At 40.6% G+C, this 18,774-nt stretch overlaps 1 protein-coding gene across 3 annotated transcripts in view; it reads right to left on the reverse strand.

Moving 5' to 3' along the window:
- Nucleotides 1-17,687, reverse strand: part of LOC103757677 (ectonucleotide pyrophosphatase/phosphodiesterase family member 1) — a 53,997-nt gene extending 36,310 nt beyond the window's left edge. Inside the window, exons 1-3 of one of the 3 annotated variants that reach the window (XM_018077930.2) lie at nt 16,878-16,915; nt 4,680-4,710; nt 1,009-1,081 (exon numbers count right to left, since the gene is read on the reverse strand). In XM_018077930.2, the coding sequence (XP_017933419.2) occupies nt 1,009-1,081; nt 4,680-4,710; nt 16,878-16,900 (127 nt within the window). In that variant the 5' untranslated portion in view covers nt 16,901-16,915. Of the gene's footprint in view, nt 1-1,008; nt 1,082-4,679; nt 4,711-6,713; nt 6,750-16,877; nt 16,916-17,500 lie in introns of those variants that run through there. The other 2 variants (XM_018077932.3, XM_018077931.2) reach the window with 2 other exon arrangements.
- Nucleotides 17,688-18,774: the final 1,087 nt, after the last annotated feature.

Genomic DNA, 18,774 nt, shown 5'->3' on the forward strand with positions numbered 1-18,774 from the left:
AGTTGTATTGCTCACTAGTTTATTTCTTCTCCCGTTTTAATGTGAAAAAAAGACATAGCATTCTTCCACTAGACTAGAGTTGCTGGGGGTAGGGGAATTAAAAAAAAAAAAACACCAGACCAGAAACTTGTCATGTGAAGCATTAACAAAACTTAAGCAGTTGGTCAGTCTGTCTAATCCTGTGCAATCACCAGAAAGGAGCGAGGTAAATTCTTCATCATCTGGCTCCTCAAGAATCTTAAGGTGTGTGATATTAGGAAAAGGAGATACTAATCAGCCAATGCTACAAAGCTGTAGTAAAATGAGAAAAATACTATATATATTCTAGTGGAAAATTAATAATCTGAATTTTAGTTAAAAATCATTGTTCAACAGATCAACTTTGAAATTATTCTTGATAGTTGTTCACAAAGCGAAGCTTGATTTCTTAAAAAAAAAAAAAAAAGAAATCTTTCATAACCTTCTACCTGAAGAAACTTCACCGTCAAAAAAACTCACATATTTTTCAGGACAGAAAATAGACAGAGGAATTCCACAAGGAATGTTTTCAGGCTACAATTCTAACCAGTAAAAAAAATAACTTTTTTTTCCCCCCCATAATTGTCTGGAAAAGATGAAAAACAAATGTTCCAGGACAACATGAAATACAAGTTGTTGGTTGGGGGTTTTTTTATGGTGAACTGAGAAAAGCCAGCCATGTGACGCCACCACAGTGACAGCTGGGATACGTGGAAGCTGCCAGATCAGACACCGAGTACCAGGATCAGTTTACTGCTCAAGTGAGTACACACAAGTGTTGAGTACACACAAGTGTTGAGTACACACAAGTGTTGAGTACACCTGAGGTTTATTTTCTGATATTTTCAGTACCCTCTAACTGATACTGCTTCAAGCAATGCATCCAATCCTCTTCTGCAGCAAGAAAGGGTGGCATTCTGGTAATACAAAAATTAATTTACAAAAAGAAAAAAAAAGCAAATATTAGTAAATAAAAGGCATATTAGTTACCATCTTTTGAACAGCTAGGTTTCAGGCCAAATATACATCCTAAGATTGTTGTTAACATGCAGACACAGAGTACCTGTGGGACAGGAAGGAAAAGAAAGTAATCTTAAATTACCACTGAATGGTTTTGAAATCCCTCATTTTCTCTATAATGTTAGACAATTGTACACAAATTTATAAACATGCAGATTAGGAGGCTGATTTCACTGTTTTCACCAGCAGTATTCACTCCCACAAGTAGTTGTTATTTGCCATTAATTACTAGTGCATGAACGTGAATATTGTCACAACTGGGCCTATGTATATAATTTCTTATCAAACCATTTAACACAGATATGATGACATAGTTCTTTCTCATTTCTTTCTTGATTTCTTTTATATTATGCTCTCATGTTGATATATTTCTTTCTATATTTCTTACACATATACCCATATCGAAAACTTTTCTTGCTCCACTCTTTCCTTTCTCCTTGTTTGTTCTAACAAGGTAAAGCAAAGTTTTGCCATTAACCACAGATTACAAACAGAAGGCATGGTCCTTAAGTGACATCTATAATAAAGGGAAACCTTTTCGCACTTCCCAGTATCCAGTTCATACTAGATGTGGGTCCACACCATGGTAAGCAACTGTGGCATGTCACATTAAGGCTGACCACAGTGTCTTGCACTGTCCACAAAATATGGTTGTGTTTATTTTGGATTCTGGATTCATTAAAGTTATCAAACAAGCACCATATTATCCTTGTCCAGCATTTCAGGGCAAGATTTAACACCTACTCAAATACAAAGATTTCTTTTAACCTCATTAAGTATTTGATTTGGTCCATAAACTCTTTAGAAAAAGTGTATTTACTATCAGTGCATATACAGTAATTAAAGAGAAGTCAACAATGCAGTAATGAGGGCTATTGCATTCAAGTGCAGAATGCATTAAGGTAGCTTGCCCGAAGTCATGAAACAGAAGGCACTATAATAATGCAGACTTTCTTATACAAAAGTATTTGGGGAGCTTTGGGTAGAGGAGAATGTACATGTCACTTCTCCAGTCACTTTTTTCTGTGGAAAAATTGCTTTGAAGCAATACTTCAGTAACTTTACTTGCATGTCTACATGAAGTCTCTCCCTTTTTTCCTTCTTTCCCATCAGTAAAAGCTGCTGAGTCAAGTCTCTTGAGTAGGATGCCTGAATCATGTTGTGATGTGGCAAAAATTAATTCCATTTTAAAATGCCCTTAATTATTTATCAAGCTTAATTTTTTCAAAGACTGTGAGCACTTTAGTACCTAAAAACTATTTGTGTTGTTTTTAACAACTATACAGTTCGCTGTGCAATTTTGTTCACTAAGAAGTTAATAAAGACAGTAAGAAAGCATGGAATATGCAACATTGAAATTCAGATATTATTCTGGATTTCTGAACTACAAATTATCATTAAACAAATTATCAATATAAACAATATTACACATATAGCATTCATGAAAAAAATGGAATGACAGACTGGACCTGATGAAGCTTTGGCCTAGGATTCTGAACCAGGCAAGTTTGGAATCTTATTCAACACCATGTATAGCAGAGAAACAAACACTTCGAGTTCAAATCTGTCTTTGAACTGACAGGGAAAGAAGGAAAATCATAAAAGAATAAGGTGGAAAAAATCTAGCATTATCAGTGCAGCCGGATATGCAAAAACTTACAGAAAGATGCAAGTCTCCATTAACTCAGCTGTCAAGAACAAACACAACTGCAGAGTTCTGTACTTGCCTTTTTTTTTTTTTTTTAAGTCAGCATACTAACACATGCGGTATCAACAACATTTTCTGTTAAGTCAATATCAGCAACATTATCTTTAATGTAAATTGTTCTGGACCTTTGAAGTCTTCCATACAAATCATCACCTAGATAAGAGCAGGTGAACAGGCAGGTATGTAACATGTCAAATGCAAGTTGTCAAAGCCCAGCAAAATCAGAGTAGAGAGCAAAGTCTGTTATTGTCCTTTTAACTTCTATTATATATTATTATTGTGGTTGTTGTTATTTGGAAATTACAAATTGATTAATTTGTTTTTAAAAAGCCAAGTTGAGCACATTTTATTTCAGGGTAATGATATATTGCTTGTCTGCTCCCACCAGGACCTGGTACTATAATCAAGGGGTAGAATGTCCTCTGATGTGTAAGCACAGACGTACTTTAAAACAAAAAAACCCCACAGCTACGCTGTCTGCAACAGCTTTATTCTCATATCTTCAAATAGCTGCATGACCTATGGGACTTAAGCCACCCAAGGCATCCTTGAATGGTAAACACATTGCAGTGCCATTAAATGGACAATTAATATTCCCTTATGGAATTTCAGTGTAGTTAATGCAGGAATTGATTCATGATACCAAGTTAATGTAAAAATAAAATCTAAATAAAACCCATTCCAAAGTGATAGCATTAATACTTCTCAACATATAACTGGTAAAACCTCACAAAATTTCTCACAAACAATTTCCAAGATTTTGGCATCAAATGTTACAAAATCAGTTTTGTGTTGTATTCCAGATTTTCAGTTTTACACTTCTATGAACATAATTCTAATAGGCCAAAACAAAAGGATTATGTTCACTGAGGCACATGAGTACTGTTTTGGGTAGGAAATACTACAAAATGCAATACTAAATGCAATAATAAATGAAGATTTTGAAACTCTATTGACTCACTACATTAAAACCTTTGTTTTCTTAACATTAGTCCCAATCGCTTAAATTTTAGTCTTAAAGATATCTTACTGCAAAATACTAAAGCTTCCCCTTCTTTTTTCTTTCTTTCTTCAATGCTTAATGAGGAAGTTTTACGCAAATGGGAAGCTTAGAGGTAAAGCATTTGACAATGTTCTAGGACAGCCAACTCTAATCCAGTGGACTATACCATGCAATTGCAGTTTGGTGTTTAAGGCCTTGAATTGAAGCTTTATCTTGAGCCTGAATGACTTCGGTCACATGGATATTATCCACACAAATGACAAATGTTCTGCTGGAACAATGAGGAGCAGCTAACACTGGTCAACAGCAGCAGTAGTCCTAACTAGGTGCAGTAAGAGGCACCAGTAGTTGACCTATTGTCAGCTCTGCAGATGATGAGGAATATTCAAAACAATTGTAAAGGTTGCCTAGATACAGAAAAACATCTCACTGCTGCAGCCCAAACTAATTTACTTTATTTCTTTCTGTGTTGCAACATATCTCTGTTGCCTAGAGAATTGTGGATGTCCCATCCCTGGAAGTGCTCTAGGCCAAGCTGGATGGGGCTTTGAGCAACCTGGTCTAGTGGAAGGAGTCCCTGTCCACAGCAGAGGAGTTGGAACTAGATGATCTTTGAGGTCCCTTCCAACTCAAATCATTCTATGATTCTATATGGGACCTCACTGCAGCAGGTAGGTTACCAGCATTACCTGAACTATTTTACATACAGGTAACTCAGGTTTGGGATGCTGCAGTCTGCTGCATAAAGATCACATATTTTTTCAAAACCCAGAAAGAGAACTAGCTGCATGCATTCTTGTTTACCAGAACTTTCTTTAGCATTCTGCTGCAAGCACCAAAATCAAATCTCTAGCTACTACCACATTGTCATCCTAACACCTGCCTTGAAGGTTTAATCTGTCTTTTTTAAACAAAAGGAGAAAATCTTACCTGTTCTTTCTCTCTCATCCATATTCTTCCACTCAAAAGAGAAAGCAAGAAAAAGGTGCAATTAAGAAGGAATATGGGAATCCAACATTAAGTAGGAAAGCAAATAAAATTAAAGAATCTGGCACTGTAATACACAAAAGTAGAAAATGAACATTTTATGATCTGTGTCTTGAGAGATTGCTAGGACAAAATGTCATATTCAGTTTTAATATAGTATCTGAGAAAAGGTTTTAAAACAACACAGTAACAACTGCAGAGAAGAACGTGTCCTTTTTTGTTTTAAAAATAATTTTTAGAAAGTTTGTTTTGGAATCACAAAAAGATTGTCATCTAGGGATAAATCTCTGTCCCATCACTGCTTCCTTTATGTGGGAGGAAGCAATAAAAGCTTTGCTTTGTAAACATTATAGCGGTTGGGAATAGGTGGTTGAGCATCTGGAAAACTGCAATCCTGAAAACATTTTAAAAGTCTTTTATTTTGAGCTGGGTAGATGGAAATATGATAACATGGTTAGAGAGGAGAATCATTTCCATCACTCATCTCTAGAACTGCAGCTGAATAGAATTTCTCAGCAGTGATTTCAGGGGGCAAGTGGAAGGGCCAGCAAGCATGCAGGCTGCATACACCACATCCCAAAGAGCCCCATCAACTGTACAGGTCTTAGTGACCTACCAAGAAATCTCTCACCAGCCTTAGCTACCCTTTCCTTTGCTACTGTATTTTACTCTTCTTTACACAGTTAATAATACTGTCCCTTTCTCTTTGCTCTTCCTTAGCTGAGTCCATCTCCCCCACTCCCTTCTTCTATTCTGTATTTTCTCTGGCAAAGAATACATTGATACTTCTTTTAAGGAATATTCATTATGAATTAAGTTTCTTTCTATGTTGATTTTTCTCACTCTGCCTGCCATGTACTCAGTTGCTTCCCATCTCCCTTTCTTCATCCTTGGTATTCCATGGCCAACAAAACTTTTCACTCCAAAATTTAAGACACATCCATTAAAAACTATGCAATTATGAAAGAAACAATGCAAAGTAATGGTTTTCCAGTCTAATCTTCATGATTGGCTCTCACAGTTGTGTCACAGTTATCCATGAAGGGAGGATGTCTAGACTGGATCTGTAATGCCAGTAATTACAAAACCCCATGGAATTTTCCAAAACCACTGGGGGATCAGTGAAAGGCATACTATGTTTTCACTGTTTTGTGCCCCTAGAATAAATGACTAATGACCTGGACCTTAAAACTGAAATATCTTTGAGAAAGAATTTCAGCTTCAAAAGTGTAAAGAATGCAGTAACAAGTAATGAATTTCAAGCAAAAAAGGGTCACCTTCTGTCTCTAAAAGAACACTGTTAAAAATGCAGAAAGCTTACTGTATAAAGAAAAAAAACCCTTATCTACACTTGCCAGGGACAGTGGAACACTGGTTTGTAAAAATGATATTTAAACAAGTTCGGTTTCATTCAAAAGCTGCAGATACTTAATGAAGTTCACCAAACCGAAAGAAGGTGAATACTTTACTCAACCAGCACTACTACATACTTAAGTAAATCACCTAAAAAAAAGTTACCAGCACTGAACCAAGTGGATCACCTCCTCACCTCCTTCTTGCACCACTCATATTTCTTTCCACATTTGTAAATATTTTTATGATCTTCAAAGACTTGTTTCTGTTTATCCACATTCCACACCTAGAGGCCTGCAGGAGGAGAACCACTGAGACTCTGAGGTCCTGGCTGTCCTAAAACACTAAAAGTGACTAAACTACTCTGAAGTCAGTGGATAAAAAAGCTGGAGCTTACACCCAAAACCTTTTCAGAGCTAAAAAGGTTTATTCTAAAAATATATAGGCATTATTGTTTTCCCTCTCAAAGCAGCACACAGAAGGTCTACTCTCATTCTTTCTATTTAATGTTTTCAAAACTATTATTATATATTACTGCAACCTAAGGTCATTCAAAAGACAAGAATGTTTTAAAGGTAGATCAAGCCACTGTAAGATATTATAAAAAGCCTTCACTGAGCTTACCAAAGAGTGATAACTCTTCATTCAGCAGAGAATTATCAGCAGAAGACATCACATACTATAGTTCTCTAAATACCTTCCAACACTATTCAAGCATCTGGTTTGGGGCGGGATGGGGGAAGGGGAAGATACAAAAAGAACAGAGTTAGCATCTGTCAGCTGGAATCTAAAATATTTTTTTTACTTGGTGCTTGCTCAACTGTATGGGTACATATTCTCCTGAAAGTCATTAGCACATGAGTTGCTATCAAAGCACACACATTTTACCGTATCTGTTATGTTTTTCAGTGCACTTTACATCATGGGAGAATTTAGAGAGAAAGTAAAGTGCAATTGTATGCTAGCCAAAAACAAGGGAAAATACAACTTTGAACTGAATTCCCAGAAACCAGAGAGCGGCTGACTCTGCTATTTAATCACCAGGCAGATTTTTGTAAAAATGCTAAGGATAAACAGGACTGAAAATTGATCTTACGAGAAAAAAGTAAATATTGCACTTTCAAATATGATTCGTTTATTCAGCACAGCAGAATAAGAACACCAATCAAAGACCACCACGTGTCATCCAGATGTGATATGAATTGCGTATTGGCAACCAGATATGAATGCATGGTTGCACAGAAAGAGAAAAAACTGCCAGTAATTATGCCAAAAAAAACCTGTTTTCCAAACAAGATGCACTTGACCCGTGAATAAAAGCAAAACTGAATATGAAAATATGACCTTGAGCCATCTTCATGCCCTTCCTATTCCAAAAATCCCTTTTCAAGAATAAAGCTAAAGTTGCTTCAGTTTAGAGTACTGTCATGAGAGTTGTAATAAGAACAGTGTAAAAAGGGAGTTGCTTCTACTGGGTATGGATAATAACACTAAATATACCAAGCAAACCTATATTCAACTCCATTTTTCCAAGACATATGCTGTTGTTACTGTTATAATGACAGCAACATTAATCTCCACATGAAGACACAGCGGCCTCAAAGAGCAAGCGAAGAAATTCTGTAAAACACTGCAAGAATATAAGGAGTGTCAAAAAATTGCACAACCACAAAGCAGTATGGGAAGAAGTTGAGACAAATTAGGTTTAATAGAATCATTTGGGTTGGAAAAAACCTTTAAGATCATCAAGTTCGACTGTTTCAGTTATTCACGATAGGTTTTTACTAAGCACACTGATGTCAATCACAAACACATCTTCAGCCTTGAGTCCTTTGGCAATTTTCCCAAAATGAAGAGCAGGGCTGACAAAGAAGCCATTATTTATCTCTGCACCCTTTGAATACAGCCCCTCAAAAAACAAAAATTTTGATGCTTCACAACACAGAAACATATTTGAGCCAGAAGAGGATTCAAGAACTGGCCCACTTACCAGAGATAAACAGCACAACGAAACATGCATGGCCACGCTTGATTATTGACTTTTGTTGAAGAAGCTTATAACAACATTATAGTTTTTGTTATTCTATGAACAACAAACAATCTTTAACACAAACTTGTACCCCAATACTACCACATATTAGAAAGAATTTATATACATAGATTTGCCTATATGCCATTGAACAGCAGAACTGGATCAAGATTCACGCTCACCTGAGTTTCTTCAGAAATGCAAATATTTCATTATTTTTCTTAATAATTTCTAATACTGTCTCCAACATGAAAAACTCCTTATACCTTTCATGTTTTCAAAGCCTTTATTTTGCTCTGCTCCTTCTTTCAGCTGGAAGCAACAGAAACATAGCTTCCACAGCAAGTTGACTCAGAACAATTCACTCTGTGTAATTCTACTGATATTTGTGGAAGGATGCAAAGGAAAATTTTTGAAGAGCAGGAGTTGAAAGGAAGCTTTGCATAATTCTTGTATCTTTGGTCTTGCTTGAAATCTAAGTTTTAGCACAGTAACTAAGTTGTTCTGAGTTTAAGTTAATAATTAAACCTAGAGAAAGCCTATCCACTTGAATTAACATGTTCCTTATTATTTCAGTATCCAAGAGCCTTGTAGAAGTACATGGAAGTGTGTTCAGAACAGGAGCACACTCCCTTCTCCCAGAATTTTGGCTGTGTGTGCTTGGGGCCAGTTCTCCAATACTGGTTGAGCAATTGACAGAACTGTTTGGGAAACCCCAACCAGCCTTGAAGACAGTTCAACAAAAAGCTAGAGGAAGCCTCAGAAGAGTCATTCACCCTTGTTTTAGCCTGTTGCACCTCTGCCCCTGTCTGAACTGTGTTACAGCCATACAGCAGTCAAGGCCATCCTGGTCAAGCATTCTATTGACCGTAATTCACAGGCCTTCCTTTCTTTACTTTGATCTGTCTCATCACTATATACTCATCTGGCAATTTCGACTATTGGTTGAACCTGGTTAGCATCCTCAAACTTGCTGTGCTCACCTTGCTCACGTACAGTGAGGCTGCCCCTTTACAATGAGGCCACAATGTGTCTGCCTTGTTGTCACTACTGGATACAGTTTTTCCTTCTCTTCCAGTGGGACCTGCCCTCAATCTGATGCCTGACAGGTAGACGAAGATTATTACTGCAAAATTAAAGAACAGTAACAGAAACCCTAAGGTGTGAATTGAGTAAGAGCTCTGAATGCTGGAGCAGGAAGTCTGAGCACGACACCAATCATGACCCCAGTCACTTCACTTGTTTTGCCTGAATGGACCAAAGGGCTGATCCTAGCACACTACAGGTTGACCTATCAGCAGGTATTCCACATTAAATTCCTAGGCACAACGTGGTTGTTTTCAGGCAGGCAACCAGCCAACAGCATTGACAGAACCAGTCACCCATCTGGGTGTACTTCAGCCTGTTGCAAGCTTTACACTCCAGCTGGAGTCCAGGCAGCCAAAGGCATTCACAAACACAGTGCACTCCAAGAGGAGGTTTACCTAACCTGCACACTGTTTAGTCTATGCAGAAAACCATACCTAAATTTAAAGTGAGCTGAGGTGTGCTTAGTCAATTCACAATCACCCCTTTGACTGTGCACCCAAATTCAACCTAGTTTGGCAATAAAATTTAAACTGAGTTCTGAGTAAAGGCATAAACAAAGGTGGTCTCTATTCTCCTTTGTGAAGATTTTTATAGAATTGGAATTTGGGGGAGATGTGGAGGTTTTGTTGTTGTTCGGTTGGGCTTGGTGTTTGGTTGGTTGGTTGGGTCTGCTGTTGTTTTAGTTTGGGGGTTTTTTCCATACTTAAAAAAAAAAAAAAAAACAAACAAAAAAACAGACAGAAAGGCTCAATTTTTGCAAGTGTTTCTTTGGACAAGATTTTTTACTTCATATCAGCTTCTATCATCTAGGATATGATACACCAAGTAGTTCTGTGAAGTAAAGTGTAAATAAAGCAAGAATACAAATTAACTCTGGAACCCCTTCAGAGTTAAATGTCTAAATATTTGTTTATTTTTTACTGTCCAAGCAAGCAGCAGAGCAAGGTTATGATTTTTGTCTTCAATACCCAGAATGAAGGTACCCAGTTGAAGAACAATAAAGAAATTGTGGGTTTACAGTTATCTTTGTATAATGAGAATTATTTACAAAGTCTTCCTTGAAAAATTCATTGACTGAAGAGAAACATTAAAAGTTACAATGATTTTAAAATTCACCAAACCCCAAACTTTCTTTTGATGGTTTAAATTGAATAACAATGTCTTTTTGTTTTATAGCTACAACTGCATTCTAATTAATGCATTTAAGCAATATTAACAGCAAGTGCAATAAAAAATGTTTTGTTAAATGTCAGTTTTTACTGTGTCTTCAGACTTAAAACCAAGTCACCACTGGAGCCAGAGAGCTGTAACATTGACAGAAGACAGCTGTAAGATACTCTTGTTTCCAAACATTGGAATACTTTCCTACAAAATTTTAAAATATTGGAGATTGGCCAAGAACTGTTTTAATATTTCTAAACTGAAAGTGCCTCAAAGTCTATTTAAAATATGGCCATCCTGTCACTGTCATTTTTTACTTCATATTTCACCAAAGGATGTTTGATGACAAAAAAATTAAGTCACCTAACAGTCAGTCACTTTAATACTACTTCTAAGATGTGTGGTGTTTCTTGGAACACACAAATCCCATTTAAGCTCAATCCAGCACTCTCATAGGAGCAAGTAAATTTCAGCAAGGACCACTTTTCCCTACTGAAAAATAAAATAAAAAAACAAACAAGTCACATAAAGTAAAACAATACAAAAAAGGCTGAAATTGAATGATTTGCTGAGGGCCAAAAAAAGATTAGAGGAAAGACTGAACATGTCACCCAGGTCTCCCGAACTTAGACAACAATCAGTCCTTCAATCCAGTGCTTAAGAACTGACTGATACCCATAAAAGTACCCACACTAAAGTTGGCTGAAGTGAATAGCCGTGTTCCAAATCACAAAGTTTCAGCAAGAACACTTTCCTGTCACTCTTTCCCCTCCTCACATAAATTACATTAATTCCTTAGTCTGTATGATAAGCAAAAAAGGAAAATCTGTGAGACTGGAACCAACTTTCTATACAGTCCTTCCACCAGAAAACAAGACCACATTGCAGCAATGGCAATAGTTCATCTAGTAATCAACTCTTCTCAGGAGCCTGAACCTGAGAGCAGAACAGCCTTTTGAAGGGTCTGGGCCAATGCACTACTTCTCAACAAATCCAGGTAATTTCCCACCTGCTCTAATTGTTCTCCATCTTTCCTTCTCCAATAGCATGTGCAGAAGCGAAAGTAAGATAAATTTGTCAAGTATATCAAATAATACATACTTTGCATTTTTTTTTTCCTGGAGAAAGAATACAGAAATGCATTATTTAAAAAAAAAAAAAGTACTAACCTATACAAAAGTTTGGGCATCTTCAAACATATTTAGGAGAAAAACCATCAATATGAAAACAATCAAAGAGGCATGCAATCTTCCAGATACCTATGTAAGAAAAGGTTGTTTCCACACCATCTCTACGGAGGAATTAAAAACAAATCAAACAAACCTACAGTTGTCTACAAAGTCCTGACCCATCTTTCCCTGCATGAGCAGAAAGTCAGCAGATATGGGTTATTTTAGAAGAAAGTGGTGAAAAACTTTCAGGACTCACATAGAATATCTTGACATCCAACAGATCTCTTTTCTATAGTTAAGACTCTCCTGACTGCAGCCATGGTAGATATCGACTAAGACAGCAGAAACTGTCTCATTTATGATAAATGACGTTTATGATTCAGATCTTACACATTAGGCTTAACATAGCAACCGACAACTGAAAACAGATTTACAGAATCATGAAGCAGATACTTCTTGAAACTATGCTAAGGTACATGGAAAATACAGAGGTGATAAGTGACAGCCAACACGGCTTCACTAAGGGTAAATCATGCTTGACAAATATGGTGGCCTTCTACCATGTGGTCACAGCGCTGGTAGATGAGGGAACAGCAACTTATATCATCTACCAGGACTTGTGCAAAGCATTTGGCACTGTTCTACATGACGTCCTTGTCTCTAAACTGGAGAGACATGGATTTGACAGCAGGACCAGTCAGTGGATAAGGAATTGGTTGGATGGTCACACTCATGAGTTATGCTCTGGGGTTTGATGTCCAAGTGGAGATCAGTGAGAAGTGGCCTTCTGCAGGGTCTATATTGGGACTAGTGTTAACATCTTTGTCAGTGACATGGACAAGTGGGTCTGAGTGCACTCTCAGTAAGTTCGTCAAGGACACCATGCTGTGTGATGAGGTCAACACATTGAAGAGAAGGGATGCCATCCAGAGGGACCTGGACAGTCTTGAGGTAGGCCCATACAAAGGCCAACTGTGAGGTCCTGCACATGGGTCAGGACAATCCCAGAACCAGTACAAGCTGGGCAGAGACTAGATGAAGAGAAACCCTGACAAGAAAGACTTGGGGGCATTAATGGATGAGAAGCTCAAAGTGACCTGGCACCCTCAGCTAGTCTGCAGATGACATGTAGCTGAGTTGGTGCAGTTGACACAACAGAAGGAAGGGTTGCCATCCAAAGAGACCTGGACAAGCTCAAGAAGGGGGCTGATGAGAACCTAATGAAGCTCAACAAGTGCAAGTTGCTACACCTGGGTAAGGACAATCTCAGAGATGAGTACAGACTGGGAGAAGGACTCATTAAGAGCAGCCTGCAAATAAGGACTTGGGGGTTTTCATAGATGAAAAGCTGGACGTGAGCCATCAATGTGCGCCTGCAGCCCAGAAGGCAAACTGCTGTATCAACAGAAGCATGACCAGCAGGTCAAGGGAGGCAGTTCTGTCCCTCTACTCTACTCTTGTGAGATCCCACCTGAAGCACTGCATGCAGTTCTGAGGTCCTCAACATAAGAAGGGCATTGACCTGCTGTAGCAGGTTCAGAGGAGAGCCACAAAAATAATCAGAGAATTGGATCACCTCTTCTATGCAGACAGGTGGAGAGAGCTGGAGTTGTTCACTCTAGAGGAGAAAAGGTTCTTACAGCAGCCTTCCAGTACCTAGAGGGGCCTGCAAGAAAGATGCCTTTCTTACAAGGTCACATAGTGATAGAATGACTTTAAACTGAAAGAGGGCATGTTTAGATTAGATAGTAAGAAGAAATTCTTTATTGTGAGGATGGGAAGACAAACAGATTGTCCAGAGAAATTGTGGATGCCCTACCCCTGACAGTGTTCAAGGCCAGGTTGGATGGGGCTTTGAGCAACCTAGTCTAGTAAAGGTGTCCCTGCCCATGATAGAAGGGTTGAAACCAGATGATCTTTAAGGTTCCTTCAGACCCAAACCATTCTATGATATGATAAGGGACCTTAGGAGGTTTTCAATTCAATATCCTGCTCAAAGTTGAGTCAAAACTGAATTCAGACCTGGGTGCTCAGGGCTTTATGCTGTTGAGCATTCAAAACTTCCATGGACAAAGACAACATAACCCCTCTGTGCAATACGTTCCAACGGTTAATTACCCTCATAGTGATTTTTGCCCTCCTCCCCCATATCCTGCAGGAAACTCTCATTTCAATTTATAGATATCATCTCATACTCCCACTGTGCATATCAGCATAGAGCCTGGTTCCATCTTCTTGATCATATCCTCAGAGGTATAATGAAACTGCAGTTAGATGTCCTTACCCAAATCACCTCCTCCCCAGGCTGAACAAGCCCTGATCTATCAGCCCCTCCTCCTCACATGACATGAGCTCCAACCCCAGACCACCTTGGTGGCAATCCACTGAATGTCCTCCAGTTGAATTGATCTTTCCTGTATTTCCTGTGTGGAGGGCCCCAGGCTGGACACAGTATTTGATGTGGTATCTAACAAGTGCTAGTATAGGGAAAGAAAAATTTTCTTGGTTTACCAGTCCTCAGATATTGCCCAGCACACTTAACTGAAATCAGTGCAGAGCCTCCTAAGGATGTCATCTGTATCATGGTATCCTTCACTGGTTTCACTTTGCAGATGATTACAAGACCTTGTCCTACCCACTGCTTTAGTCTGATTTTCAGGTTGATAAAGGATTCACTAGCTGCCCAAACAAAAAAGTAACTAAATCCACAGGAGTGCAGCCACATATCCTGGATTGCTTCTCACTGCATCTGCAACCAGCAATAAAACATAGCAGCTTTCTGGGAGTAGGCACCAAGAGTTGCTCTGTCAATCTGTTAAATAAAACCATATTAATTCACAGGTATTATATGAAGTTTAGCTATCCTCTCATGGAATTGCAGAAAGCAATTCAACAAAAGACTTCAGAAGACTATTTAGTGTTCGAGATGCACATAAAATACTTGCCTTAGGAAAAAGAAAAAAAACTGGACTGCCTTAATGAGAAAAGTACAAAGAAAAAATTTACAGACTTACAAACTATTTTAAGTGTATTCCCACAGCATTTTTTAAAACTTCACATTTTATTATCTTTAAGCACTCTGAAATGCTTGAGTTACTCTTTAGAGTAACTATCTATGTCTCAGTTTGGACCTTACTTCAACTTTTTTTGGTAATTTTTTTTTCCTCAGGAACTCTCAAGTTGCAAAAACTCCTTAAAAATTTTTCTAACCACAGTGCTGGTTTAAATGAGCTTTCCAGTTCTGACAAAGGAAGTCTGAAACTGTAAAAAAGAAATGTTCTCTATGTTATTACTTTTCTTTCCTCTCAACATCTCAGCTGTTATACAGGCATGGAAAATTTTATTTTAATGGAATGAATGAATCAGACCAAAATGCAATGCCTGAGAGTTACTGGCAAGTGGGGATAAAAAGCCCTCAAACCTAAGCAAAGGCTACACTGCTCTTGGGCAGCAACACACTGCTCAGTCACACAACAGCAGTGAGTGAGCCTGGAGAGACTACAGACAGCTCACTGGACTTTGATGGAAAAAGGTTTGAGCTCAAAAATCGGCAAGATAGTAAATGAAAAGGTGTGCTTCAGGTGCTTAGGGAAGCACCGTGGATTAGTAAATCCCTCCAGGCCTGTCCCACCATTCACAAAATCCTCCCTATGCAGCAGCAACAGAAGAGTGACCTGCATGGTATGAAAACCTGCCACTGAACTTAAAGTTATGCCTGCCACCACAAACACTGCCAGAAGTGAGGGTGATTCTATACCACCTCCTTACCTACCTACACCCTCCCTCAACCAACGTCCATTCAGTTAACAACTAAGCACTGCCATGTAACACAGGCTTCTGGAGCAACCAACAAAACATACCCGTAGAGTGCAAAGGGGACTATAACCTTTTGCACATGGGAACTCTGCAGTTGCTCTGTAATAGGGTAGGAGTGGCTTATAGACAGATGCTGGGAACATTGAGGTGGTGTTCACAAATTGCACAGACATCTACAGGTGACAGGTACAAGTAAAGGTAGAGCAGAATGTAGGCCAGTCTGTGCTTTCCAGAAAAATGGAAAGAGTAATTCAAGTATTCCCTAATGAACAAAAATACATTCCTCAGTTTTTACAAATATTTCAACATAAACTTACCTGAAACCAGATTTTTTTTATCTACCCAAATAAAGGAAGCAATGGTGCATACAACTAGGGTACATGCAAGCAAAGGGGGTTTACCTACACCTAGACACTTTAATAGTTCCACATTACCATGCAAAACTATAAACAGCAAGTAGATAAGGCTACTGACTTGTTTCTTACCTTGGAATATCATCACTGTTTTCTAAATGCATTGGCTTGTGAGAAAGAGCAAACTTGTATTTCCAGCTCCTGTTTTCTGCTTTCTAACACATTTAGGTTAAATATATTCCTGTCTTACTCAATCCAATATTCCCTGCAGTATTTAGAAAGGTTTTCAACTTCTCTCTGAATAGTCTACATTATCTCAGTGTTTACATTTACAAGTTTTAAATTATTTCTTATTAGGTGACACTTTAATCAGCATAGGATGAATCTTTTGCCAGTTCTCAGGCAATGGCTACAATTTGGAAAATAAGAACTTAACTCAGAAAAGTACCTGCAAACATTTTAACTTGTGCTCAACTCCAGTCTTTTAGTGGCTGTGTATCTCTAGTCATTTTGTTGTATTAGAGCCTAAAATGCTCAGAGCAACAACATTTTGAATAGTATATCATTATTTTGAATAGTATATCATTATTTTCCACTATTAGTATCTATTTCTAAGCCTGAAAAAAGCTGAGCTGTTTTTACCATCCAACCACAATGGCTTTTATGGCACAACCTTAACCTGCCCAGAAGACAACAAAGTAATGAAACAAGCTACAAACCACAAGCTTTATTAAAAACTTCTGCATAGAAACTACCATAGACTTTTACATGAATTCTCATATTTCTCTTATGACATTCTGAGTTATCACCCACTACATCAGGAAGTATGACCAACATGTAATCACTATGATATGGGTGGATGGTTCATTTGAAACTGTAACCAGACTACAAAGCTATAGGTAAATCTGGAAAGGCGCCTTGATCGTTATGCTTTAATGTATTGAAAGCAGACTACTTATGGGTGTATATATACATATATATATATGGGTAATAGTCTGCTGCAGTTCCATTAAAGCTTCCTTCCAAGAACACTACAGTTCCTTCACCTTGATAATGATTTTAGCCTCATAATGATCAGTCCAGGCAGTCTGGAAGGTCTTATTTTCTCAGCTCTACAGGGAAGATAATTATAATACAGCAGTGTGGCTAAAATGGGAAAGTGACCTACCTGCTAACAAAGGCTTTGGCCATTGGGGCCTCCAAACAAGGGCCAGAAGTGTCTTCAAGCAGTATTTGGATACAAACTTTCAACTCATGGTACCTCAAATTCAGTGAAAGGCAAGTTTTTACACTTCCTCCATCCTTTAGGCTCTTCAACTCTTTTTAGTTTTTCTAGCCATGTTTTCCTATTTTAACCTGGTTTTGTCTTCCCTGGCGTCCCCCCTACAGTGAAAACCACGTGATGGAAGACAGGACAACCATTAACAGCACAAAAGAACTGGAAATATTCGAACGTTGAGTCAAAAGAGTAAAACATATCAAGTGAAGAGTTACGAATCCCTCTTTCAGGTCGCTGTATACGCAAGTGCCACGCTCCTGCCCGAGGCTTACTCCCGAAGCGGGAGGAAAGGAACCGTCCCGCAGCGCTGCTGCCCGGGGCATCCCGAGGAGCCCGTGCTGCCAAAGGCGGTCTCCCTCTTCCGACACCGCCTGAAGGCCCCGACATCTCCTGAAGCTCGGAGCGGGACGAAACACCTGTCCCAGCCGCGCCGCTCTTCACGCACCCGCCGGGCGTGGTCAGACCGGGCACAGTCCGCCGCCCGCCCGGCCCCGCGGCGCCCCGGCCCCTACCAGAGAGAGCACTTTGTAGGTGTTGGGGTCCTTGCTCTTGCCGCCCGGAGCTCTGTCCGGCTCCTCGGCCACCTCCATGGCCGGTAGCATGGGCACAGCCGCAGCCTGCAGCCCGCCGTCAGCCGCCGCGTTCCCGCCCGGGTGGTCTTCGTGGCTCTTCCCCACCTGCTGCCCGTTCCCCTGCATGGTCCCCGCAGCTCTGCCCTCCGCCCGCCCGGACACGGCTATTAATAGCGGCTCGTCCCGCCCCACCCCGCCTGGGAGCGCGGCCGTCGGCGGCCCCCGCTCCTCCCGCCGGTCCGCAGCGCAGAGGAGCGCGGATGCCTCCCTACTTCCTTCCCTTGCCTTCCCGCCCCGCTCGGTCACTCCCGCTCGGCCTTTCCGCCCCCTCCCTGCAGGTGAGGGCGGGCCCGGCCGGCCCCTTCCCTGCGGGCAGGGCAGGGCAAGGAGGCGGTGCGGGGCCGGAGGACATCACGCTGCTTCGAAATAGCGTCCGGGGGAGGGCGCTGGGCCGTGTTTACGAGGGAGCGCGGAGCAAGTTTCCGCTGCCCGACCCCCGGCGCGGGAAGCGGGTGGAGGCGGTGGCGGAGCTTTCCCCGCAGCCGCCCAGTGGTGGTGGCACAGGTGTGCGCGGGGGCGGATATACCGCTCCCGGCGCTGCTCCCGATCCCGGTGCTGCCGGAGGCACGCAGCCAGCCCCCGGTGCGCCTTTGCACCCAGAGCGCTGCCAGGTTCTGGTCCTCTTCGCAGGCTGACGGTGCTTTCCTCCCTGCAGTTATCGCCCTTTCCCGAGGAGGTTTTCCCCTCCCGTCCACAAGTGCCGTCGGGGCGCCCACGGAAATCCCCCACGCAGGGCATCGGGCCAGCTGGGTGCCCGCACCCGGGGCACAGCTCGGCAGGCGGCTTCATCGCCCGCCCAGGGTACATTGCTTCGCCTTTGGGGTGACTTGGGCGTAACGCCCCCAGGCCGGGCCGTGCTCGGAGAGGCAGCGTTGTCGGGGTGAAATTCGTGTTTGGGTGCCCTTCAAGCACCACCTGGTTCCAGGGAGTTACTTCCCACTCACTCCCACTAAATTCAGCCCTACTTGTTTGGCAAGAGAAAGATGCGCCACGGGCGTTTGTACCCATGCTGACTGCCCGTGGGGAAAGACCGTTCACCCTACGTGTGTAGGTACTGACTGCAGGGGCTGGCTCCAGGGGTGGGTTATTTTTCTTTCCTCTAAAAAATGTAGTAGTGTTCAGTAGCATCAAGACTTGCAAAGTATGCTTAAGCT

Source organism: Manacus vitellinus, unplaced genomic scaffold (genome assembly GCF_001715985.3).
Source record: "Manacus vitellinus isolate BGI_N305 unplaced genomic scaffold, ASM171598v3 scaffold_4_pilon, whole genome shotgun sequence".
Lineage (NCBI taxonomy): Eukaryota > Metazoa > Chordata > Aves > Passeriformes > Pipridae > Manacus > Manacus vitellinus.